A 26,648-nucleotide genomic window follows, 5' to 3' on the forward strand; every position below is an offset into this window, starting at 1 on the left:
ACAATAAAATATTTGAAAGGCTAAATCATTAAGTCCATTCACTAGTAGCTCTAACGGACAACCGCCAGCACTACCGAAGCGTTTTCTCACCCTGCGCTCAGTGGTGTTGAGCAGCACCATCTCAATGCGGTCGTAGTAGGCATCCACCCAGTACAGCACCCCCTGCTCGATGTCCAGACTCAGGCCGTTGGGCCACAGCATGTTTTTGGAGGTGATGAGGATGCCGGAGTTGGAGCCGTCCATCCACGCCTTCCTTATGCTGCCGCGATTGGCGTCCCTCGAGTCTTCCTGCCAGTCGCTCCAGTACATCATACTGAAACATTACATATAGGTCTGTATTACTGCTCTAGACATGAGTTCATTTCACATAAAACTATTACTGTATTGCAAATGAGGGGTTCCATTTGTTTAGAAATTTGCTTTACACGTTAGAGGGGTTGTGCAAGACGACTGGATGAATACACTTTCAAGTGAAACATCTTTTGCTAGTATGGAAAAGTCAAACAAAATTAATTCTACCTCCAATACTACAGAGGTTTCCATTTGCTCATTTGGCTGCAGCTTTTATCCTAAAACAACTTACAACTGAACCTGCAGTTACATTTGAACTCCTCCCAAATTCTCAAAGTGAAGCGCTGTGAAAACTTTCCGGATGCACTGTATAAGAAGTCATGTCCTCTTTTGGAGCGTCCAAACTAGGCTTGCAATGGGGTGGAAAATTGATGTGGGAAATTTTGGAAAAAGTTGGAAACTTACCAGAAATTTATTATTTTAATTGTAAATTTGGGGAAATTTATAAATGTATATAAATAGAAAACTGTGTACAAACATTTTGTGGGGTTTGGTCATAAACTAACATGCATGCAAACTAATACAGATTTTCTAAAAAGTAAATTTTTGACTAGTAGCATTGTTAGCATTGTAAGTAAAATTTTGTTGCACAATAGCTAACACACAGCAATAGTTATACAAGCAAATGTATAACTAGTTTATGTAATTTTCCTGAATACTTTCCAAGATGGACATTTCTTGACATTATTTTGTATGCAGGATTCAGGAAATGATATAATTGTTATGGAGGAATGTACAGTGCATGTAGGGGGCGTGGCCTCAGTTGCCCTGCGGTAAGTGTGCTGTGCGCATGTGATTGTTGAATGTGCAGGATAGAAATTTAACTAAAATTGCATTAAATCTGGTTTATAATCAAGAATAACCTGCAACATTGCCTACATATAAGTTTCCTTTTATAGGCTAAGCTAGTTTTTTTTTTTTTTTAATTCTGTTTATTTCCATGAAAAGCTTCCAGTCTTGAAAATTCCTAGAATTTTGCAACCTTACTCCAAACTGCCAGCTCCAGCAGCAGTTATTTCAGTCCAGAGTGTATTTTAAGAATGCATTTGATATGTCTTTAAATAGTGTTAATATAATGCACAGTTGCACCTTTATTAAGCACATTAGCAATGTGGCTTCATTCAGGAAAACCCACTGAACCTGGAAATGCATTGGAAATGTTGCCATAACTGATAAGTGCAATATTTACTACTCATACTTACCTGTACAAAAGAAGCAGCTAGGAATGTGCATCATCACAGTGTTGTTATGGACTATGGATTTTTTCTACCTCCTACTCACCACAGACACTTCAACATCTACAACAATGGCCTGCTCAGTGCTTAAAGTATGTTCTGGTTCAATGGAAAAAAGCTGTCTTTTTTGTATTATATATTTCATACATTTATATCATTTTGGCAGACGCCCTTATCCAGACTTGCAATTATCTTATTTTTTCCCAGCAGTGGCAGCTGGGCGGTGCTGGGATTTGAATTCACGACCTTCGGATCAGAATCTCACCCACTGAGCTACCACACTGTGATTTATTAAATAAGCAGCTGCATGTAAATATGATGTAAAGCAAGTTCAGTCAGCCCCGACCTACGAATGCCTGACTTACGAATTTTTGGCGATACGAACACGGCCACCCAAAAAAAACAAATAAAATCAAAATATAGTCAGGAAATCTTTGAAAATTTGCACGCACTATTCAGATTTGATGCCACAAAGACAGGGAGAAGAAAAACACTTTTCCGGTCCCTATCTATTTCGTAAGTCGGGGGCTACCTGTATTATAACTCGCTCTTACCCGTGTGCAGGGTCCACCACTATAGCACGGGGGTGGGTCATCTTGCCCTCGAGGAGCGTCTTACGAGTCTGGGAAGCTTTCTCTAGCTTGGCAACACTGATGGTCTTTTCTGGTCCATCATCTGTCCAGTACAGGTTCTGTCCCATCCAGTCCACAGCTATGCCCTCGACAGTGTGGATTCCTGCAGAGAGTTGAATGTTGGAGTAACTGAATACCTTTGCCATTACTGATACTGAAATTATTTTCCCGAATTGAAGCTGAAACTAGCCCATTATTATAGGTGGTCATATTGTACAGTCAGAGGGAAAGAAAAATCTTACCGCTCTTTACAATGATGTCTCTCTCTGTGCCGTCGATCTTCTGCCGGCCGATGGTGTACGTGGTGGCGTCGCTGAAGTAGATAAACTCTGTTTCGGCATGGAAGTCCAAGGCCCTTGGGTTGTTCAGGTTCTCAATGGGAATGATGTGCTCGTCATACACGCGTGCATGCAAGTCCATGCCTCTGATTACCCCGGGACGACCTTTACCGTACACCAGGAAGAGCTCGTGCTCTGGTTCTGAGAATGTAGAAAGATAGAGTGGTTACTCGAATAATGCATAAACACAGCACGAAATCCTGAGGCACACCAATCTGCTGCAAAAGGCTGAAATTTGGTATAAGCCATTTTTCCTAACAGTGCTATGGTTTGGTGGTGCTTCTAAAAAAAAAAAAACAACAGGATACAAATTAGTCTTATTTAATGCAACCTTAAATAAATGCAAGACTTCAAATATTTATTATTTATCTTTAGAAGTCATTATTACTGAGGTAATCCAGTTAAAAGAAACTGAGCAACAGAAGGAAGGAAACTAAAGCCCGAAACAATAACTGAAAATGGAGACTCCTTCCACACCATTACGCTCTGTTACTATAGTACTGATACCCTAATTAAAGCTTCCAACCAATCAGGTTCGAGCAATATTCAGCTGGTTATCATCACATCATGAGGAGGAAAGAAGGTTGCACTCACTTTTGCAGGACTTGCCATCGCTGCCCAGGCTGAACCCTGAGCGGCAGCGGCAGGTGCGGATTTTGTGGCTGTTGGCTAGCAGGCAGATATCGGAGCAGCCTCCTGGTTTGCCAAACTGATCAGGAGCGCAGGCATGACTTCGCCCTGTGGTGGGAACACAGAAAAGCATTTTAAACTGCAAAGTCGTGCTCGTTGGTCAAACATGCAACCTCTTCAGCTTTCCCGAAAGTACAATGAACATCTATTTTACTTAAACACAGTGCTAACACTGAGGGGGGAGGGGGGCTGACACTTAAGGGAACACTTGAGTGTAATTTAGTCTAAGCCGCAGCTTAATTACTCTGGAAATCCAGGCGACTGAAAGTAAAGCCTTGACCTGCTTATATGAGGAAGGTGCCCTACCTGCAGGCTGGCGTCTCTGGTGGTACACATGCAGAGCTCCACCTTTATCCACCCGCGTCACCACCTGGAAGTCAGAGCTGTTGAAGCGGTTGACGCGGATGACGCTGGTCTTGGGCTGTATGTTCCCATTGTCCGAGTTGGTAGCGTACAAGTAGTTCTCGAACACGGTCAGACTGTACAAGTGTTCAATCTGATGGGACAAGACAACCGGTGAACAAATACACTTTCGCAGACTTTCTCTGAATTAAAGAAACAAATGTAAATGCCCCTGAACCAGGTTGTGGTTTGGTCTGTCCAGTTTTTAAGATTATAGATTAGAGCAATCATGGTTTTTGGCTTACGTACTCATTTGAAAATCACTGGCAACACCTTTTAAAATAAATTGTTATTGCTTTTGACACTTTTTTTTTTTTTATATACACATTATGCAACACTTGGCACCGGCAACATTTCAGGAATAATTCTGTCAGGACACCTGCTCTTTGAAAAGATCAAATATAAATGTTTTCCATACAACGAAAAAAAGAAACAAACTAACTCGGCATGTTTTAAAACTCTAAAAGCAGGTTGTTTTGTTAATTTTTTGGCAAATATTCAGTTAAAATATGAGCTCGATCTCTTTTTTCGCATCTCTGAAAACTATTAAAGTGGGAGGAATTTGCGGCTATGAGTCACCGACACAGTAAATCTGATCAGGCATGAGAGACATAAAACCCCAAACCGCAACAGACGAAGTAACCAGGATTAGCAGGCTGCATGATTCAAAGCTTATTCAGCAGGTTTGTTGTCATAAGCCACCGCAGCAACTTTTTACCAGAACATTTCGGTTGACGTGTTCTTGCAAAAGTACGCAAAATGAAATTTTTTTATTCGGAGCAACATTATGCGTGGTTTATCTGATTGCACAATTTAAAAAAAAAAAAAAAAAAACAGCAGTGTGTCACATGACAATTTGGCTATAATTCTAGGATTTAATGCAATGCACAAGGACTGCTGAAGGCGCCTGCTGGGAATGTTCACTTTCATCCTGTGCAGATGTCTATAAATTCTTTGGGAAGTGGTAGCTCAGTGGTTAAGGCATTGAACTTCTGATCAGAAGGTCGTGAGTTCAAATGCCAGCACCACCAAGGTGCCACTGTATTGCCCTGGTGCAAGGCCCATAACCTTTAAATGCTCAGTTGTATAAATTAGATAATGTGAGTCATTATGGATAAGAACATTTAGGTAATGGGAAGAAAGTGCAAGGGTTCACGGCACTGTAGATACTGTGGGCGGTCACTAATACAGACCTGGCATTGGATAATGTGTCCAAACTATGATTAGGCATGTTTATATACACCTAGCTGAATATAGGAATAGACAAAACATGCTGTGTTTATTTTTTAAACAAAAAAGCGTCTGGTTTAGTATTAATTATCATGCGAGTGTGATCATCTCTGTGTGACTATAAGAAAGCAGAACCCCCAATTCTCTTCTCACCAGCAGGCCCTGGATGATGGTGTGTCGGTTTTTGCCCTCATAATCCACCACTTCGATGTAGTCCAGGTAAGCGTCGGCCCAGTATACCAGCCTGTTGACCAGGTCCAGCGTGATGCCGTGTGGGAAGACGATCTTGCTGTCCACCAGCTTGGTGCGGTTCTGCCCATCCATGTCACAGCGCTCCACTTTCGGGATCTGCCCGTAGTCCGTGAAGAACATCTTCCTGCAGACGGAGAATGGAAAAGAAGAAAAGAAACCTCAGGTCCCCCCATACACTGATAGAATTACTATGCACTAATTATGGAATTTGTAGAGCAGACTAAACAAAAACATTGGACTACTGTTAAGCACTAATGCATCAAACCCACATCATTGGGGCACATGCTCTTGTTTTGGTCCTGTTTAATAGGTTTATTGGAAAATGTCAAACAGACCCTATACTCAAGAACCAAATAATGTTCTGATTTCAGGTGACACAAACATGGTGAGCGTGATGGGTTCCACACAATTCAGAAATTTTCCAGTTCCTGTCCAGTAACCAGTTCTCCCCCTGTCACACTAAAAGTACCACCTGGGGATGGTAAAATCAAGCAAATACTTTGTTCAAAACTCATGAAGCAATCAACATTTTTGTCCTACTGCTCATGCTTCATATTTTTTTTTTATTTCCTCTCTTCTACATACACAAGCTCACAAACACTATCAACTGCCTGAAGTGTCTCTGGTTGACATAAGAGGAAAAGTAATTCTGTCCATTCCATCCACAGACAAACAGGCCATTTTTTTATAAGACATTATTGGGATTGGAACTAATCACATTGTGTTGATTATGGGGTAAAGGCTTTCCTGATAAACCAAATATCAAACCCTTTGGTAAAACCAAAGCATTGCATAGCTGTTTAGACTATAACCTACTATGGATTAAACACCAAAATGGATTTATTAGTTGAAACACCAAGCGAATTTATTATCTAACGAATTGGCGCACAAAGAAAATTATGGAAAAAATTCCTTAAGGATGTGCTGTTCAACCTTTATCATTCTCACTGGCTGTCGGGATCATTTCTCTTTTATCCTAATAACTTTGAATCTACTTCAAACTGCAGCTTTTTGGGATAACAATTGTACATAGCAAATCTTTCACACACCTAAAAGAGCACCAAAAATAATCTCTCTCTAATTTGGCCTTCGGAACCGTCAATCTCCGTCACAGAGTTAAAACCGGACATCGAAACCTTTCCACGTTATTGCTGCCAATATTTTTGTATGTCAGATAGACGTATAAAAGGGAAGTGATACTAAATAAAAAGGAAGTCATGATGTCATCAATTTCTCAACAGCAATTATACAACCAGACATGCATGTCCAGCATGAATGCAACCCACACAAGTGAGTGCATGAGCCCTGGATGGGGACAAACCAGGTTTAATAGACCCAAAAAAAAAAAAAAAAATCGCCAAATAACGCCAAAACTTACAAACATGGGTAAAACTTACCCCATGGTTGGGTCCAGCACAATGCCTTTGGGATTATAAAGCTCGAGGTCCAGCAAAATGACGCAGGTGGCACCATCTTTGGTGCACACGAAGATGCGTTCGTCTACATCGTCTACAAAGTAGAAGTTTCCCGTCAGCCAGTCGATGGCCATCTGGTCCACATCTAGGAAAAGAAGGGAAAAAAATGGCACCGGTTCAGCAAATACATTTTATTCATATAGCAGTTACAGTAAACGTGGTCAGAAAATCTGGATTGCCTAAGGAGCAAACCAGGTGCCAATAAAAAAAACTTCCTGAGACGACATGAGTATAAAAACCTTAAGAAAGGGAAAGCTCTTCCACTGGATAAAACCAATAGAGTGGTAGAAGAAATGGTATGATCCTCAAAAAATAACCTGCTGGTTCATTCCATATGATAGATATGCATTCTCATCGCCGTACTAGCAGATCATTCCATGAGTGTGCTGATATCTGAGATGCAATGAGAAATGTATGCTGTGGGGTACTAGTAGCAAAGGCCCATGGCCAGAGGGAAGCAACCATTTACCCTTAACACCGATGCATGAACATCTACGCACAGAGCTTACGACAGATTTCCCTGTTTTCGTTTCATCTCCATTCAGACAAAAGAGCAGAGTTACAGTAATTATCCTACTACAAAGCAATGAAGCCGCAGTTCGTTCTTTTCTCCAAGCTCATTTTGTTAATTACCGAGTATGCATGCATGTCCTTGTGTGTTTTTGCGAGCTAGAGTCACTGAGAGCATGTGCCAAATACTGACTCATTGTCACAAGACCATTATTCACTCTATACGTGGCAGTCAGATTCATACTCACAAATAGAATAGCAGCAGAGTCAAAAATATTAACAAGACCAGATCAGATTAGTCTTAACAGGACCCTCATATTTGAGCCAAAAAAAATTATCAACAAAGACCAAAAGACCAAAGCATGCTAGCTATAAAAGGCACCCTCAGTTCTGGGAAGTGCCCTGAAACGCCAATAAAGTCCGCAGTGTGCATTTCTCTTTGCGACTCTGTCACAGGGACAATCAAGGTCTTTCTGTGGGGGTCCTTCCAGATCCCAGCTGTGCGGGGCTGGCCCCAGTGCGGTCCAAGCTGCCTGCTGTTTTAATGGCCGCCACTTTGGGTCCTTTGGAAAAGAGACTTGATACGCTCTTCCCCTCACATTACTCAACACAAGTCTGCAAAGAAGTGATGCATACATGCTTGTTTACTTGCAAACTTCATATCAACACTGCCAAACCACAATTCTCCAGAGGTCTTACACTGCCTTTGCCTACGTTATATGGACTTGCTATTGGGTATTGCTTAATATGTAAAAACAAAGAAATTCTATGCATGGACAAGACAGAAGACCACCAAGTGTGTTGCAAAGGGAAAGCATGAATACACGCCTACCCTCCCTTCAAGCAAAATCTGCTAAGTGGATTAAAAAACAGTATGGCACCACAGGCCTTAATTAATTACTTTATAAGGTGTTTTAGCTGTTGTTTTCTTTCCGGAACTTTTTAGAAAATGGGTTGAGAAGTAATTTGTTGGAAGGCCCAGGTAGAGGTAGAGGTATAAGCAAACAACCTTAAAGTGAAGAGCGATGGGAAAGCAATGTCTACAGTTCACTGTATCAAAATATGTTTGCGTCTGGTAGTAATAAAAGTTAGATTTGCGAACAGAAGAACCAAAAGGTGGGAATGTTTGGTGTAACCTTCCTTTGAACAGCTAATGTGAGTCCCCCCCCCCCATAAAAAATCTTGAGTAAGCAGTTTGAGAGGAACCGTCTGCAACACACCACTAACCATGCAAAAAAACAAACAAAAAACACTTTCTCAAAGTTACTTTCAACTCGCCGATTTATCCGCAAACTATTTCATTCCAGCAAACCCCAGACTTATTAAGAGATACCCACAACCATCTCCTGTGTCTTTACTAAAGTATTCTCTTCATGTTCCACTCCATCACTGCTACAGGGAAAACGTCTCGGTTCTTTACTCTGCAAGAAAAGCTGCCCAGTAATTAGTAACGCTGACCTCATGAGGTCTCAATGCTAAAATGTCCTGACTTTCTCAGAGAACGGACAAGCCTACACACATTTTCATGAAATCCTGGCCCTTTTGCTGCACACCGTGAAAGATTGGGGAGCTGTTGTGAAACAGCAAGTTCTGCAATAACATCTGTGATCACTCACAGATTAACAGGAAAAGCACAAGGCTGGTGAAGGGAGTGGAGGCCTCTGAGGAGGGAGCACTGGCCAAAGACGTGCTCAAAACGGTCAGTGAATGTCTTGCGTCTTGTAATGATGAACTTGTAATTTCCAAATTACCATTCAACCGTTCCGAAGCCAGCCAAGTGTCACTGCAGGCGTGTAACCGGAGCGTCGAAAGAAGCAGTAGGAAAAGGTTCTTGAAAGATAAATGGTATCAATAACACAGAGGGGATGGCGGGGGTAGCAGTGAGGACATGAGCCACACAAAGGGAAATAAAGACTCAAGTGTGTGCGGCCAGAGACACTCTGCCCACTGCTCCATGAATGAACGGTTCTTTTTAATCCCACACCACTTAAACAGATTCTCAGACACAAACAGACGCATCAGATAACGGACACTAGACTCAGCCTAGAAACCTGGCAACTGCTTATAGGTTATGGTTCACATGGGGCTACCTAAAAAACAATGATCATTCTCACGCACACGGCGCTGATGACAAGTGTTTTTCGGAAAAAGACGAGTCAACTTTTCGCGATGCTCTCCGAGAAAACGGAGGAATACGAAATGCAGCTCATGTGTCCTGAATGAATAAATCGATATCCAGCGCACTAGGTATTCGATGCAATTTTCAAAAACAGACAGCGCGTTCTGATTCTTCTAGTCCTCCCTGTATGAAACCGATCGCAGCCTGCTATCCCGGAGGGTGAGGCAAGAATCCAACAGGGGGCTTCATTGTTGAAGTATATGCATGGGCTTTCTTGAACAGCTGGGCTTGCTAGACAAAGTGCCAGATGCATTCCGGTAAACAGAAACATGAATCATGCGATGAATAGCTAAATGCACCCAGCAGCTTGCGAACTTTCACCAATGCCAAAAGGGAAGTGAAAGCCACGAGGAGACGTGTTCTACAATCGCGGACAACGAGGCCTCCATATTAAAAGGGCAGGACATGGCAATTAGACATGACTAAGACGACCAGTGGTTCTTACAACACATCAATCTGTCCTAATGCAATGTGTTCCCTTGAAAAGGCTAAACGGATAAACTCTAGTTCGTGCCTGTTGGCCTACTCCTGTTTATTTTCACAGATGACCCTGGTCATAAGGGCACATCTGGACCGCTCATCTGCTCAGCATGCAACCATTATAAATCCCCTCCTCCGTGTAAAACTGGAGATCTCCAGCAAACGAAACTACCTTTCCATTATGGGCCTCAGGACAATGATCTATGCAATGATTCTACGCTACCCGTTTTGTCGTTTCCCAGGTAACTGACCCCTTGACACTTATTCAAGATCTCTTTTGCAACCCGAGTTCATGGAGGACCTCATTTTAATAACATTTCCCTGAATGTAAACTGAGGAACTGAGGTTGGAGATTTATGGCCCCAGTTAAGAGCCGAAGGGAAAGTGCATGTCTGGAATTCTTCTAGTATAACAAAACATCTGACACACAAATAGACAATTCATCTCACAATTACACTCTCATAAAGTGGATGTTTTCACAGCATGTGGTGCTAAATAACAAAAAAAAAAAACATTTAAATACAAAATACTTTCCATATCTACCGTCTGAATCATGCATTATGGTATGCCTGGCATACCGTGATAATCTGCAACATCTGGTTCAAGAATGAGCCACCACAGTGCGAGTAGATTTTCCAAAGTCACACCACAGTGTGTTCATTAAAACAAATCAATTTGCCCAAAGCCCTCACATCTGCCTTTCGCATGCCTCCAGAGAGAGAGAAAGGTGTCCTCTAAAGCAGAGTGGAACATCAAAACCTCTCAAATCTGCTCCAGAAACACATCTGAGGACCGTCAGTGGATCTGTAGCTTGGGGTTTAAAGCGAGTGTAGCCAAGCCTAGCTGGACCTTGAAGATGTTCCAAAAAAAAACCCGGAGCAAGACGTTGTCTTTTCTTGTTGATCTGCATTCTTGTGTGATGTGGCAGACAGCTGAAGAGCTGCGAAGCTTGGGAGTCACGAAGACGTGCTATGAGAATGCTGGCCCAATCAAACAAATTACGCAAGCTCTGGTACATTATGAAAAAAAATGCTTCTTTTTAAAAAAAAATATCTTTATTAAAAAAAAAAAAAGCCTAATTTTTTTTCAGGTGGTCCTTCAAGAGCCTTCTGAAAGTCCCTACCCTAAAAAAATTGGATCTTCACGAATCAAATCCAGGAAAAAACACGTAAAATACTGTAGAACCAATCAATGGCGTAAACCTGCGGTAGTTCACAGACTCCTGCTGTAGTTCACAGGCTCTAAATTATTATTATTTTTTTTTTTAAACACGACCATTACAGCTTCTGCAAAATCCACTGAAGACATATGAGTGGCTTATCAAGAAAGGGGAGAGTTCAATGTTTTCAGAAACTTTCATAGAAGACAAGATCTGTTTGGGGGTTGGGGGTGGAAGAAATCGACAACGAGAACAGACTGTGTAAAGACTTCAACAGTTTACTTGTTGCTTCAAGTTCAAACCAGATGTTTCATCTGTTCAGACTCACTGGCATTGTTCGAAAATCGTAACACGGTCTGCCAGTACGAAATGAAACAGAACTGCTTCAAAGTGTTGTTTGTTAGTTATTGCTGTGAAGAAATCATTAATGGTTAGACATTAGTTCAAAATGGCTGACACTAGACAGTTGCTTATCTGGTTCTTGGGAACCTAGAAACAACCTTACTGCAACAGAGCCAGGACTGAACAGGTTCCAAACATGTGGAAGATCTACAGTGCTGAACGTGAGCTGATGGAAGCCAGGCATGATGATAGGAATGCTCTAAATGCAGTATTTAGGGACTAAGGATGAATGTGCTTGTAGATTATCCCTGCATGAATTTCTGGTCTCTCGCTCTGTGCATTTCTTAGCACTTGCCATCTGTGGATCGAAGGCGAAGATCCAGAAATGCCTCCAGTTATAGATGCTCTATTCCTTCACCATCAGACATGAACAAAGACCATGGTCACTGAAAACAGTGCTTAGCAGTCAGTTCTGCATTCTGTAATTCATCTTTGCTGCATTGGTCAGGGTTCAACTGCATTCAATATGTATTGGCCTCCGGTTCAGAACAGATGCGCAGTAAAGTTGTAGTAATGTAGCTCCTCAGAATGAAACTTTCACCCGCACGTTGGTTCGGAGAGAAAATACATGATTATGTGGGCGTGTTGCTTCTGGAAACACACCGAAGACGCAACAGCAGCAGAATGCAGCATGCTGGCCACTATGATTTAGTACCATGTCAGCATGTGACTTTTTATTTCTTTCACTCTATAGAGAACAGACCTGCTTGGCTGAGCATTTTTTCCCTCTACAAGTTTGTCTGTCATCTAAAGAGCAGATGAAGCAGGAGGCTTCCTGCTTGAGGGGCATTTCAATCTTAATGGGGATCGACTGTGTTTCCAGTATAAAAAAGAAAAAACTGTGTCCAAAAAGGGACCTAATTACCTTCTACATAAAATGATTGGGTTTTAGAAATCAGCCTAGGAAGCGTTTTATGACTCTTACAGACCAACTTTATCAACACATAGCATCTGATACTGTTTATATACAGTATGGTGGTGGAATCAGGGAATCTGCTGTCTTAGGGCTATTTAACTTGGGGCTGGTGTCAGAAAGGAAAGCTCTTAAACTTGTGTCCTCATTACAGTCACGTTAAAAGTAGACTTCTTTAAAATGAAACAGATACAACTTTTTAGTTTGATTCTGTATAATGCGTGTAGCGTGTTATTAATGAAGTCTTAAAGGTGCAGTTGTCACTATTTGGAATTTCTTGCTTGTAGAGAAAACATGGAAAATGTGCAGAACATGATGAAAAATAATTGTTTAAGGCTTAAACTCAAGGCTTTAACAATTGGCACAAGTGTATTAACTGACTAGATCCTGAGGAAGGAGCTTTCATTCATACTGGCATTTACTCAAGGTCTTGATAATTAGTACAAGTATATCAACTAGCTAGATCCTGGGGGGGCGTAGCTTTCATTAGCACAGGCGTTTACTTATGGTTTATATAATCAGCACAAGTGTATTAACTGGCTAAGAAATCCCTTTTGGATTTCAGTAACTGACTTCCATTCTGAAGAGCTTGATGTAATTGAAACTCTTGAATGTCATATTAAAAACAGTCTAGATCTTGGGGGTGGAGCTTTCAAAAAAATGAACTTAACATCTATGGCATTTGGCCGACGCCCTTATCAAGAGTGACTTATATTAACTGAGCAGCTATGGAGTTAAGGGCCTTGATCAAAAGGCCCAGGAGTGGCAACCTGGTGTGTCTGTGATTTGAACTCATGACCAACGCCATAACCACTGAGCTACAACCTCCCTATTAACATCTTAGCTGCATGTTTTCTGGCATTCAAAGCAGCTCTGTTAGTAGAAATACATCTATTCACCTCGGGGGGAACCCATAGGATTGGCAAAGAGTGGCCAATCATGGCAATTGGGTATTTGATATGTGTCTAAAGCTGACAAACAGTTTCTTAAGTGATCAGTGGAACACACTTACGATGCAGGCTCAACGAGATGTTAATTGTTCTCTCTTCAGTGAACCCCTTGGCATTAGGGAACTTGGCACACTTGAGCATGGTGGCACTTGGCGCATCACCCACGTGGATCCAGCATACGGTTTCCTCAGCATAGATGAAGTCCATAGCGGTGGTCTTGCGCGTGCTTACAGAGATGGGGTTGGCGCCGTTCAGAGAGGTGGCCTGGATGTTCTGCGAGTTGGCGATGAGGAGGTACGGTGGACGATCCACAGGATCTGGAATTCAAGAACGTGCAATTGGATAACCATGTTCAAGGTCCGAGCCGAGTCTTTTTAATCAATGTAATTATACAGTGCTAAGTAATGCTATCAGTGATCATAGGTTGATAAAATAACACTGAAAGAAGGCGTGTTTTTATATCCAGCTTTCTGCGCATGTACCATTCTTGGCTTTGCAAGAGCGGTTGTCCGGTTGAGGCAGGTAGCCCTCTACGCAGCTGCAGGTGTAGGAGCCTTCTGTGTTAGTGCAAGTCTGACTGCACGTGCCGTAGACTGCACACTCGTTAAAATCTGTCACAGAGAATAAACTGAGTTACAGAGCGTGCATTGCAGTGTACAAACATGATATATCAGTGTAGACAACACTGCTGGGGCTATGAGGTTTAAAAAAAAAAAAAAAAAAAAAAACATTGGGGAAAAAACAAATTTATCGTGCAGACACATAAGGGGAAGTGAGACTGCATTGCCAAAATAATTCTGACGTAAAAATGAGAATATTTTTGATAAGTTTTATTTAAAACCAAAAAAAAGAAGTTAGAACAAGCACGAAGCGTTTTGGTTTTTCTATTCCTTTATAGTAAAAAAGCAAACAAAAAAACTAACAAACATAAAAACACAAGTGGGCATAGCCATTTAAAAAAGAAATGGCAAAATATTAAGCAAACTAATATTAAATAATAAAATGTCTGTGGAATTTTATTGGTTAAGTCAGTGAAGTAAGTGGTTAGGTGCACATCTGGAAACCTGCGCACCTCTGCACATTTTGCCATCCTCTCCGACTTCAAAGCCGTTCCCGCAGTAACACTTGGGTCCAGAGGGGGTGACCGAGCAGCTGTCCTGACAGCCCATGGTGGTGCAGTTATCCACAAACTCTGTATCATAAAACAGAAGAAAGAATGCTATAAAAATCATCCTGCACCAGAAGGACATTTCCATAGAAAGATCATGTAAACATTATATTAATTCTATACAATTATTATTGATATATTGTGATTAAATTATGACACAATCCATTTTAATCATGTATTATCAGCATCATCCTAAACAATTTTTGTAAAATTGCCTGCTTTCTAAATTATTATGAATTCTGATTCTGACTACTGTGGAATACATTTTTTGTCCTTATTGGTCTGTGTTAAATAAAATAAAATCAATTATGTAATAAGTAACTTTTCAGAAAAAAAACAACACAACTTGCATTTCAAAAACCTACGAAATAGGCTTCAAAATATGACCTTCAAATAAGACAGTTTACATTTTTATATATTTTTAGTTTCCATTTCATTTATTTCTATTTTCTAAGTAATTACGAACTAAATTTTACTTGGAAGCAGTAATTTTTTTTTGTCCAAAGTACATTTCCCCCCATTTTCTCTCAAATAAAACTTGGTTACATTTAGTTAATTTAGCAGCCAGCTATATCTTAAGCAACTTACATTTATCTCAGCAAGAAACAAGTTCCACAGTTAACAATAGAATTATTAATTTACTAAATCAGCTCGGACTTGCTAATAGACAGGGTCCTGTGAAGAGGATCTCGTATTGGCAGGTCGAATACAAGATGCTTTAAAAAATATGGGCTATCGTCGATTCCACCCTTTGAGGTGAACATGTAAACTGGGGAATTAAAGATTTTATCGGGTGCCCATATCAAACAAACCCAGGTTTATCTTTAATCCTGTATGTATTACACCTACAACACTGGAACCAATTCAGAACCGAATGCTTTCAAATATTTCTAATCCGACCACCCACAAAACTCCCACAGCGAGAGACAGACAGAGAGAGAGAAGAAAAGAGAGACACAGATAGAGAAGGGAGCGCAGGACCAAAGCTAGTTTGCTATATAGGTGCACAAATACAGCTAGTTTGCTAGCTGAATGTAGGAATACAGCTTGATTGCTAGTTCATTCAGAACCCTGAACCAAATGCTTTTCAATATTTCTGTCCTGACCACCCATGACACACTTTCACAATGCAAGAGAGAGCGAGAGAGAGAGAAAGAGAGAGAGGGAGATAGTTAGTCAGCTATTTTGTTAGAATCATAAACATAGCTAGTTTGCTAGTTAAGTGTGTGAAAACAGATATGATAAATTAATGATTTTAGCTAGCTTCCTATACACAAATATCCAAAAATCTAAAATAAATAAAGTAACCAATTACTTTAAGTAACAAACTGGCAGTATGTCCAATTCTCCTCAGACATCTGCTTATTAACAAGATGTTTCCACACAACTTGTAACCAGTGGATGTTTTTTGGTGTTGTTTTTCGCACCATTTTGGAAAATAAAATCTATAGACTAGTATTTTTTAAACTAACCAATCTGGCAATAACAAAAATGTCTGACTGCATTAATCTGCAAGAGTACTCATGTTGCTAATAAAACAGTGGGGGGGACAGGGGGACAGATAGACATAGCAGTTTCCAGTTAAATTCGATTTGTAATGGACGTTGCTACAAAAACTGAAAAAGCTTCTTGATTTGACTTAAAAAACAGATTTACAGAAATATATATATTTCAAATGTATAGCGCTAATAAGCAAGAAAGAGTAAAAACTCTCTCAAATGACAAACACCTTATGAATGACTGGATTCAGAAAGAAAACCCATGAGTTTCTGTTGCTTCCCTTCTTTAATTGTATACTATATAGTCCAAAAATGGCATTGTGTAAACTTAGAAGCATCTGAGTACTTTATTATAGTTTTAAACCTGAAGTCCTTTTATATCATACTGAATGTACTGTTCTGTTCATGAACTGAGACTTAAGCACAAAATTATTCTTAGTTGTTACAGTATATCTGAGGAAGGCTAGAACAACCGCAGCCATGTGCTACTATCCAAAGTATATGCAAGAGTATCAGCAATAAATCAATTAGAGCTTGTAGACCTGGGGGGACCTTAAGTGTCTTACTTCATCTCACACTTACACCCACACACTGGGACAATAGGGGTCCTCATCATACAAAGGCCTTAGAGCTACAAAAGCTCTTTTGTTGTTGCGTGTGTGAAGCGAGGAGAATATGTAGCCAAACACTACAGCCTGTAGCGAATCGATTCCAGTTTCCCCCCCTGTGGTCCAAATCTTATCCTGTCCCATGTGTTTTCCTTCTCATCCTGGAATCCACACACACACCACCCACCCCTCTCCACCTAACACACATGCTATAAAAAGCGTGACGTGTCAATTGTACACAACTAAGGAGCACCGGACAGGCTCGCACAGCTGTCAACCATTCAGGAGGGAGGTTGCTAAACACATTTACCATGAAGCACTCGGTCTTCCAGGTTTTAAGGTTCAGGATTCCTCCATTAGTGTTTCTCTGTGGTAAATTTTTTTTTTCGCATTATGGAGAGAAAAAAAACGCTCAAATCCAATTCTGGCACATCAGCACCTTTGTGACCCCCTGAAAGGCTATAATCAATGGGGGATTAATCTTTTTTTAACACATCAATTCTATTGATTAATACCTATAACCTAATCTCAGGAAATAGAAGAATAATAAGATGTAGCTAGCAAGGTTATTTCAGGACAGATCTAAATAGCGGAAAGTGCATCTATGAAATGCAGCCAACGACTTTTTTTTTTTCCTCAGAGGATAACACCAAAGAGGTGGATGATGGCGAAGATCAAAAGTGATTAACGGAGGTCTTCAAAAAACGCTTCGTACATCCATTGCTACTCCGGGTGACTCCGCGGGCTAATTGCTTAAAATTAGCACCTGAATCGTGACAAGCTCTTTTAGCCTTGCATTGAACACTTAAATCTGCAATCAGTCTGCTCATACGAGGAGCACGGGAAGCCCTTTTTTTTCTCAGCGCTAGTCAACAGCGAGTGTGTATACTACAATTTTGACATTTCTCATAGCTGACATTTCTCTTGGCATGCCTGTGCATGCAGTGTGTATTTGTGTGCATTGCTCCAAAAGAGAGTGAAAAGAAAAACTATTAGGATGTGTACAGGTGTGTGTGTGGAAGGCGGTAGTAGACTCGCAGCTCTCAAAATAAATACATACGGTATCCTGCATTAAGTAATCAGTGAGTAATCAGTCTCCACGTAAGACATGTTCATAACAAAAGGATTGAACAGTGCTCTGAAGGAAAATTGGCGAATTACGCAATTAAGAAGAAAAATGGAAAACCTACTGAAACCAAGTAACAGTTAGCCCATTTAGTTTAGTTCCCCATTTAGCAGAAATGTTAATATACCCTTAAAGGGCCCCGAAATGCTGATGGTTCATTTTTTGGTGATATAGCTAACTTTTAACTTCCTTATTTCCCAGATGAAAGAATTGCAAATGTATCAAAGCCACAAATGTTTTAACATATAAGTCATATAAGTGCTTATTTGAACATGTGTTTTATAAAAGAGATGTACCTCAAGCAGGATAGTAGGCTAGCTAGCAATTGTATTTTTTTTTGGTGAAATTTCCTAAAGCAATTGTTTGAGAGCTACTAACATGACAGCAAGCTACTTACAGTTGTAGACTTGATGGTCATTCATGAACGATTTTGTTCATTTCGAACGAGTCTTTAACATGACTCATAAGAACGAGTAGTGTAAAAGAGTGATTCGTTAATTTTTTACTGGAAGTACAGAAATTAAAGTTTACCTTCAGACAATTACTCTGTCCGTGTCGTTAGCTCTTTTATCACCTGATGCCCATAGATGCTACACAATACAATAGATCGGCTTTTTTGTTCCAAATCTTGACATTGGTACAACGACCCAAAAAAAATCCCCAGAAAAAACTAATGACACGGACCAAAAGATATGTGAGGTGATTCTGTATATCATAATTTGTCCTTAGATGCATTGTCATATTTTTATTATTGTAACTAAAGTCAAAGATCATGCATGATGATGTGTTGGGGAACTGCTATTCGAAAATGTTTATTTGTATATTATTTCTGTGTGTGTGTGTGTGTGTGTGTGTGTGTGTGAGATATTAGAACGTTCCGGTGCACTGAAAATGATTAAGATTCAGACGGCCCCTTTAATGGCCTTCAGGCACCCTGATTACTGCACAAGACCATGTCTAAAGTCTCTCTAGAGCAGATGCGCTTATGATCAGGTCACATGACAATAATTACATACAGCTTAATTGTATTCAACTAATTAAGTGACTTCTGGTAGTAACCGATTTGAGGAGCAGTGACGTGGGGTGAATACAAATGCAAGCACGTTAAGTTGTTTTTGTGTATCCGATTTTTCTTCCATTTCAATGTGTTGATATTTTGTGCAGATTCATTATAGAGCATGCCAATAAAATCTGTGCTAATGTAACACTAGGACATGACTGAGGGGGTGAATACTTTTGCAAGACATTATGAACGCAGAAACGGGTAAGAATGACAACAATCTCTAACAAGTACCAAGCCTGTTCCAGAGACTGTTGCCAAATCAATAAACGTGCCATTATTCCTGCTCTCAGAGAGAACGGGGTGAGGGGGTGGGGGGGAAACGCACCAAGCATAAGCAAGCTCATCCATCACTGCTGTACAAATATTGGGCTTTACTATCGTACAGATTGCACGAGCCGTTGCCAGATTGATATCCTGTCGCCAGAGCTGTGAGCTGTTCTCGGATAAATTAGGAGAACTCCGTATTGCTATCGAGCTTCGTTTAAGAGCGCTAATCACTCTGCCGTAGCGTAGCGGCGCATATTTGCCTTTATTTGTGTGCCATTTCGGCTCGGTGAAAGCATGCTAAACGTGAGCAAACAAATACCACCAGCAGCTATTCCCACGCATACAAAACCATCCAGCATGTACATACACGCACGCGTGACGCGATCTATTTTAACGTCCTGGAGAGACGCTCGAGTAAATCGTACAGCCTTGGGCAGTGTCTTAAAAAGCGTAATAGCACACAATACATACGCAGCGAGAAAACCTAGCATGACATTATTTATCTTGGACCGTAGAAGGTCTGTAAAAATGCTTCACAAATATCGATTGACAGAAGTCTTGGGACAAAAGTCTTGGGGTCCTGATAGGCAGCCACTTGCTAACCCTGTTAGGCAGCTATAGTGAATTTTGTGCTTATTTAGTTTTATTTGTTCGCCTGTTGCAATGCCGATACAAACCCCCCCACACCCCCTACCAAAAGCAGGGCTTTGGTAACATTTAGAGCTTTTAAATCCAATCCATAGCCATCTTAGTGGGGACCAAAGTGGACCTGAACCAAGTATTCACGACCCCACTAGTAATGAATCTACATTTAATAGTCCATAATACAAAGTGGGACCAAAAAAAACAAATTTGTTCACAAATAATCATATAATTTGCTAGAAGGTCAAAGTATAGTATTTGCCAATCCCCTTGCTGTGAAACCATTCCAAAGCCAAGAGAAGTCATTTATAGATTAACTGCAGGTGAGTATAATTTGTATGATCTCAATACAAATACTCCTGTTCTTGTAAGCGCTCATTCGAGACCACACTTAAACAAACAGCATCACCAATTCCCAAAAGTTCTCGCAAACACAATCAAGGACAAAGTCAGGAAAAGTAACAAACAAACAGGTTTGTGTATAACGAAAATTTGAATTTCATGACTTCATGGTAAAGAAGGTGTTGGACAGAGAAGCAACCAAGAGACCACATGATACTACACCAGTTATAAAGTTCACTTCTGGTCTGATTAAACCAGGAAACACATGCTTGCACAATATTAATATACACATAAACAACCTCTGATTCAAACCAATCCAGACTTTTGACCTGAACTTGTTTTGATAACTCTTTGTAATGTTAGCTATGTTCTATGATGAAAGCTGGGACATCCCAGGTATTCAGAAACATTTAAATAAACACAGGTCGACTTTATTCAACTAATTATGATACTTCTGTTTGCAAATGAATGCATTTTTTTTTTTATTTCCGCAAATAATACTGTTTTTTTTCCACACGTTTCCTCCAGCACATAGAGATTTACTCATTTTTTGTTCATTTATTTATTTCATTTATAACAGCATGATAAATAATTAAACAGCACGATAAAGGATTATTGTTGGGTATAAAAAGTTAGTTTTAACTGATGAATGTTTTTAGAATACAAAACAATTCTCTGATTGAATGATATTCATGTTGATAGATTTTCATTTGCTCCTGTTGTTTGTTTATCAGTTAAACAGCAGAGCCTGAAAAGAAAAGTCTGTCCTTGTCAACCCTTGCAAGCTGTTACATGTTTTTACGGTAATAAGCAAAATGGATAGATTTGTCTGATATTTACATTAACAGATTAAAATGTTAATGCTGCTGTTAGTTTTACATAGGTTTAAAAAAAAAAAAAAAAAAAGTGGAACCTGTTTGGGATTGTAATGAATGTTTACAAGTTGCAGAGAATTTGCTTGCTGTTTTTAATTAGATTAAAAACGTATACAACTGACAGTTACGTGAAATGAAATGTGTTTGCTAGTGTATTGGGGGGGCATGGGGGTCGTTCAAAAATGTCAAAATAGGGGTCTCCTGGGGGGAAAAAAAAAGGTTGGGAAACACGGCACTATAGCATACACTACATGGACAAAGTTTTCCAAACAACCTGAACAGACGGTTCGACCTTTCGATGACGATAGCGATACAACAAAATTGTAACAATGTTTAACCTTTCGCGCAACAGGCATCAGTGCTACGATGTACGACGCGTTGAACACGCAGGTGGGACGAATTAAAGTTGTCTGGATGTATTTTTTTTCTGTTTCATACAGCAATTTTAGTGATAAAAGCATGTCTTCCAAGTCTCCTGCTTGTAGTGAAAAAAAATATATGAGGAAAGCCATCAGTTTATGGGGTCGTCGTAGCGATTCTACGTCGTAAATACAGGACTACCCGTATGTGCTTTTCTAAATTAGATTTTGGAGGTTGCTTCTAGAAATTTGTGCTCATTCATTACATCCAAACAAATGTTTACAGTGTTTAATTTTGTTTTTATATGGACAATTGTTTAAAAATTACTGTGTCTACTGACTGCTTGTCTCATGTCTTTTGTTGCACTAAATGTTGCACATGAGCACTTTGTGTTGCTAGTTTATAGTTCTGTGTTCCATTTGTTCATTTTGTTGTTTGATGTAGCACTTCATCCTGGAAAAAACATCTCATTTTATAGTGTACTGAACTGTATATGGTTGATATGACACAGAGAACTTGACTTGGGTGGTAGCTAATTCAGGTACTAATGTAGGTGAGGAGGCCTGAGGTGCAGTCAGTATTCCAAATCATCCCAAAGATGTTCAGTAAGGTTGAGGTCAGAGCTCTATAGCTGGCCACTTAAGATATTCTACTCTCAACCTTAGTTCAAATGAAGGGAAAATGAAAGACAATTACAGACATTTTATACAAAAGTGTGTGCCTCCAACTTTGAGGTAACAGTACACTGTATGTGTTCTTTCCCCAGAATACTTTTATTCAGTCAACTTTCTCTGAAATCAAACTTCTGAATTGGATTAGGAATATACAGTATAAATCTGGTGTAACCAATCTTTATATAGCTTTACAGGGGATACTTACACCAGCCTGATTCCTGTCCCCCATCTATAAACGTCTCAGTACATTTAAGATTTACTGGTGGGAAGATTTATTGGGCAGTGATAACGCTCCAGACTTTCGCGCCTCCCTATTCTCTCCACTCACTCTAACTGTCAGCAACTGGCCCTGATTACTCACACCTGAGTAACCACAGAAGAAGCGCCTTGCATAACCCTAGCTTTTTTTTCCCCCCCCTTCCCTAAAACGCTCGGTTTTCCCGTAAATCCAGATGCGCAAAACAGAGCCGAGAGGAAACGGTTATTTCAAACATGCACAGGCGAATGTGTTTCAGAGTTAGGTCTTAACGGTGATACTGGGGAGTGTTTACCGCAAAAGGTCAAAGGCCCGTGAGCTAGCGGTTGCACGGCTGTGTATCTACCGGCCTTTAACGGCGTCGAAGACACACAGAAGAAGAATCCCTCGCGCATAAACACATCTGTAATGGAATACTCCGGAAAGCATTCGGGTCACACAACGGAACACAATGTAACATGCTGGCGAGGAACAAACATCCGTAATTCATCTCGGAGCAGGAACAGCTGTTATTCCGCACATTAATACTCAGAGCGAAAAAGTCTATAAGTCAAGCTTGAAGTCTCTTTAAATATTTGCTCTGCATTTCTTTGCATTGCCTGTTCAATTGGCAGAGCACCGTGATCCAGGAGGTGGGTGGCTGAACCAGAATAGCGCAGGACTTTGGACGCAAACATGAGCTTCGAGCAGGAGAGAACACACACACATGGCGTGGGTGAAAACTTCGAACACAACGAGGCATTACAAGGTGCTTTTTTTAAATGTGTATATGATGATAGGAACGAATGCCCACATGAATCTTCCAAATCTTTAACATCCCTGTCATATTAAAAAAATAATAATAATATAAATAAAAAATAAAATATATATTATTTATATATCTATATATTACACACATACACACACTATATATATATATACACACACACACATACACGAGTGCCTGTTAAAAATGTGGAAACCAATAATCTTATTTTTAAAATACATACACATTCCTTTTGTTTATATGCAAACAAATATATAGATGTACACATGATCAACATTATTTTCATTAAAAAATCCTGCCTCAACATGAATTCTGCACACTCTTGGCACCTGGACAGTTTCTCCAAACATTCAGCTGGAATATTTTGCCTTGCCTCTTGTAAACTTGCCAAAGGAGTTCTTTTCTATTTTTTCCGATTTCCTACTATCCTTACGATTCGGTTTTTATCCCAGAGCAGCTCAATAAGATTTAGGTGCGATGACTGGACAGGGCATTTCATAAAATATATGCTTCAATAACACTCCAGGTGAGTAAATAACACTTTCACATGCTTTGGGTCATCGTCTTGTTGTATGGCGACGTGAGCCAACGAGCCGCAGTCCAGATTGAATTGCATGGTGTTGAAGTATGAAATGGTAGCCATGTTGGTTCAGTTTTCCTTTCACCTGGTGTAAGTCTCTAACATTTCCTGTTCCAAAATAACCCTAAACCATTAAAAGTCTACCTCTGTTTGACTGTGGATGTGAGGCAGTCTGGTAACATCATCTCTTCTGTTCTCGGTCTTACATAAATTCTTTTGTTAAGCCAAAAATGTCAAATCTGTCCTCCAGTCATTCTCTGTCTAATGTTTGTGTTTTTGCCTTTTATTGAGTTTGTTGTATATAGACAAAAGGAACATGCATTTAAACTGATTGATATTTTGATACTGTAGATATCAAAAATTTCATAAAAAATTGAAGGATAATCAGTTATCTCAAAAAACTGCAAAATGACATCACAGAATCTATATTACACTGTATCTTCTATCCCTAATAGCTACAGTGGTGTGAAAAACACCACACAGGGCCATGTAGTTTTTCACACATGTCCATGTAGTTTTGGATTTTGGTTTTTCCTCAATAATAAAAACCTTTATTTATAAACCGCATGTTGTGTTCACTTATCTTTGTTATCTTTCACTAATATTTTAATTAGTTTGATGATCTGAAACATTAAAGTGTGACAAACGTGCAAAAGGATAAGAAAATCAGGGAGGGGCAAACACTTTTTCACACCACTGTAGTAAGTTCATTTTAAGCTAGGACCTGTTGCTTATTTTGCTTATAATCCTGGGACAGAGGGGGAAATGCTATAATAATACCCAAATATCAAGGTCATTTTAAAATAAAAAGAGAAGTGATATGTGTGTGTGTGTGTGTGTGTGTGTGCGTGTGTGTGTGTGTGTGTGTGTGTTGTGGTGAAAAAGTGAAAATGGTTACCTAGACATCGATGGCCTTCATCACGTCCATCCGCGCAGTCCGAGATGCCGTTACACACCTTGCTCAGGTGAATACACACGTCTGTACCCCGACATTCAAATTCGTTGGGTGGGCACTGGGACACGTGGCTTTGATGGCCTGTTAACACACACACACACACACACACACACACTTAGCCTTACACATAATGCTGATAAATTCTCAATTAGATTCTAAGAAGAGTGAATCCCACATTTTAATACTCCTTTGCAACACTGAGCATTTATTGAACAAAGAACAAGTCAAGTTTTTTTCAGTGTGAGAGTGAAGAAGAACATCTAAATGGAAATGCAAGCACTCGCTTGGCAGAGAAGCGTTTTTTATTGTGTGTGTGTGACCGTGTGGTGTCGTGAGTCACGCTTTTCTAAAAGCACACACTCTCGCACTCACCACTTCACAATGTGTGTGAGGTAAAGTGGCAGAAGGTGAGAGCGTTTTGAGCGGACACGAGAAATAAAGACGGTGAATGGAAGATCGTTTAGCGGGTGTACGTGAGGTGCGGTCCGGAATAAACGGTGTAAAGACTTGTTGATGAGAGTCACTTTCACGGATGACTCAGAATCTCGACCCCGGTGCGTCAGCAAACACGAACGTGCAACATCCATTTAGCATTTTAATTTCCTCTGGTCCACACAGGAGCGAGCGAGAGAGAGAGAGAGAGAGAGAGAGAGAGAGAGAGAGAGAGATCTCAGAAACTGACATGCGGAAAATGAACATTGCAAATCTTAAAATGAAACTAAAATTCTGTTGCATCAATCATCTGCGCTAAAACTTTCTTTTTTAATTATTTTTAAAAGTTGTATTTTTGATGTTTCGTGAAAGAAGCTTAGATCACAATGCTAAATATCTTGTGATTTTACAATCACTCAATCCATGAATGAATCAGTAAACGAAACCATCAGTGAATCAAAAGGTTAGTAAATAAAATATTAAAAAATTAAAATAAAATATAAAAAAGAAGATTCATTTAATGATAAGTCAAGTAAATAAAATCTATAATAATTAAAAAAAAACAATTTAAAAAGGGTGATTAATTAATGAATCAATCAAAAGCTGCACCAATGGCAAACAAAAAGCGTCCAGAATAACCATAAACTATACAATTTTTACATAAAAAAAAAAAAAAGGAAACGCAGAAAAAAAAATTCTCTTTGCATTTGATTTTATGAAATTTTTTATTTATTAAAAAAAAAAAAAAAGTATTTTTAACTGTTTATCCGGGGTTTTTTTTTTTTGTTTTTAATATGTATGTTTCTGAATTACAAAAAAATTAGAAAAACTATATATAAAATCTAATTTAAAAGATTACCCTGCTTTGGACACATTGCAGGAATTAACCATTAATTTTAAGCTCCAATTGTCACCAACATCGATGTTTACTTTAGTTTTTCGACATAAACCACATCAGTATTTATTGATTGAAATTTACGCAACCTGGCAAAATCCTCCTCTTATCTAATACTTACGACTGGCAGAACACGACCTGGTGCAACAACCTCGGAGTTTTCCAAACCGCCCCCGAGTGTTCCCAGAATCGAGTGCCAAGCAAAACATCTAACTGCGAGAAAAATGCAGTGGGATAACAAGGCGCTATTGTGGAGGGGTTTTTTTCCCCCTCCTTCGTATTGATAGGGCTAACAATATCAAATGATGTACTTGGGGCCAGAGTAAGCACAGAGAGGTTCTGATCTTGGTAAAGCCGAGGGTTCTGCCTGGATCGTCCCTGAGCGCCCACGCTGCGAGGAAAAACTGTTTTCCTTGGCTGTGTTTTTGTCATTTTCTTCCTTCTCTTTCTCTGTTTCTCTCATAACAGCTGCTGACCTATTTAAGTAAAATCACAAGAAAGAGGGAGTGAAAAAGCTTCACCTCTGCACAGGAAAGGAGGAGAAAGGGCTTTGCAATACACGTGCCAAAAAGGACGAGAGAGCGCGCTGCATCATTTACGGAAAATAAGTGAATGGTTAAAAGTAACAAGTGTGTGTGTGTGTGTGTGTGTGTGTCCCATTATTCACTTTATACTTTGGACCATCACTTGCTACACTATGAAACAGCTTTTGACTCGTCTCGACTTTGGATCTCAGATTTCAGTTCTTGTCTGACAACCTTCTGCTTAGTACATCAACGACATGTGTTTCTGCTCAACGCGGATTAGTGATTATTTGCAATAATGTGAGCTACGTTACACTCCTCAGTAACGTGCGTTACTATTTGCTCAACACTGAAAATTTGACAAAAGATCCCATACTTGATGTTTGATGTAACCTTTATCTGAAGAATCCGTATGTGC

The 26,648-nt window shown here is 39.8% G+C and overlaps 1 protein-coding gene across 3 annotated transcripts in view; it reads right to left on the reverse strand.

Moving 5' to 3' along the window:
* Nucleotides 1–26,648, reverse strand: part of lrp1ab (low density lipoprotein receptor-related protein 1Ab) — a 120,604-nt gene that overhangs the window by 57,146 nt on the left and 36,810 nt on the right. For all 3 annotated transcript variants that reach the window (XM_046869194.1, XM_046869193.1, XM_046869195.1), the window contains exons 3-13: nucleotides 24,323–24,460; nucleotides 14,271–14,390; nucleotides 13,681–13,809; nucleotides 13,261–13,515; nucleotides 6,528–6,690; nucleotides 5,032–5,254; nucleotides 3,553–3,742; nucleotides 3,151–3,294; nucleotides 2,461–2,697; nucleotides 2,141–2,321; nucleotides 91–313 (exon numbers count right to left, since the gene is read on the reverse strand). In XM_046869194.1, coding sequence (XP_046725150.1) covers nucleotides 91–313; nucleotides 2,141–2,321; nucleotides 2,461–2,697; nucleotides 3,151–3,294; nucleotides 3,553–3,742; nucleotides 5,032–5,254; nucleotides 6,528–6,690; nucleotides 13,261–13,515; nucleotides 13,681–13,809; nucleotides 14,271–14,390; nucleotides 24,323–24,460 — 2,003 coding nt within the window. The remainder of the gene's footprint in view (nucleotides 1–90; nucleotides 314–2,140; nucleotides 2,322–2,460; nucleotides 2,698–3,150; nucleotides 3,295–3,552; nucleotides 3,743–5,031; nucleotides 5,255–6,527; nucleotides 6,691–13,260; nucleotides 13,516–13,680; nucleotides 13,810–14,270; nucleotides 14,391–24,322; nucleotides 24,461–26,648) is intronic.

The sequence above is a fragment of the Silurus meridionalis genome, chromosome 16 (assembly GCF_014805685.1).
Source record: "Silurus meridionalis isolate SWU-2019-XX chromosome 16, ASM1480568v1, whole genome shotgun sequence".
NCBI lineage: Eukaryota > Metazoa > Chordata > Actinopteri > Siluriformes > Siluridae > Silurus > Silurus meridionalis.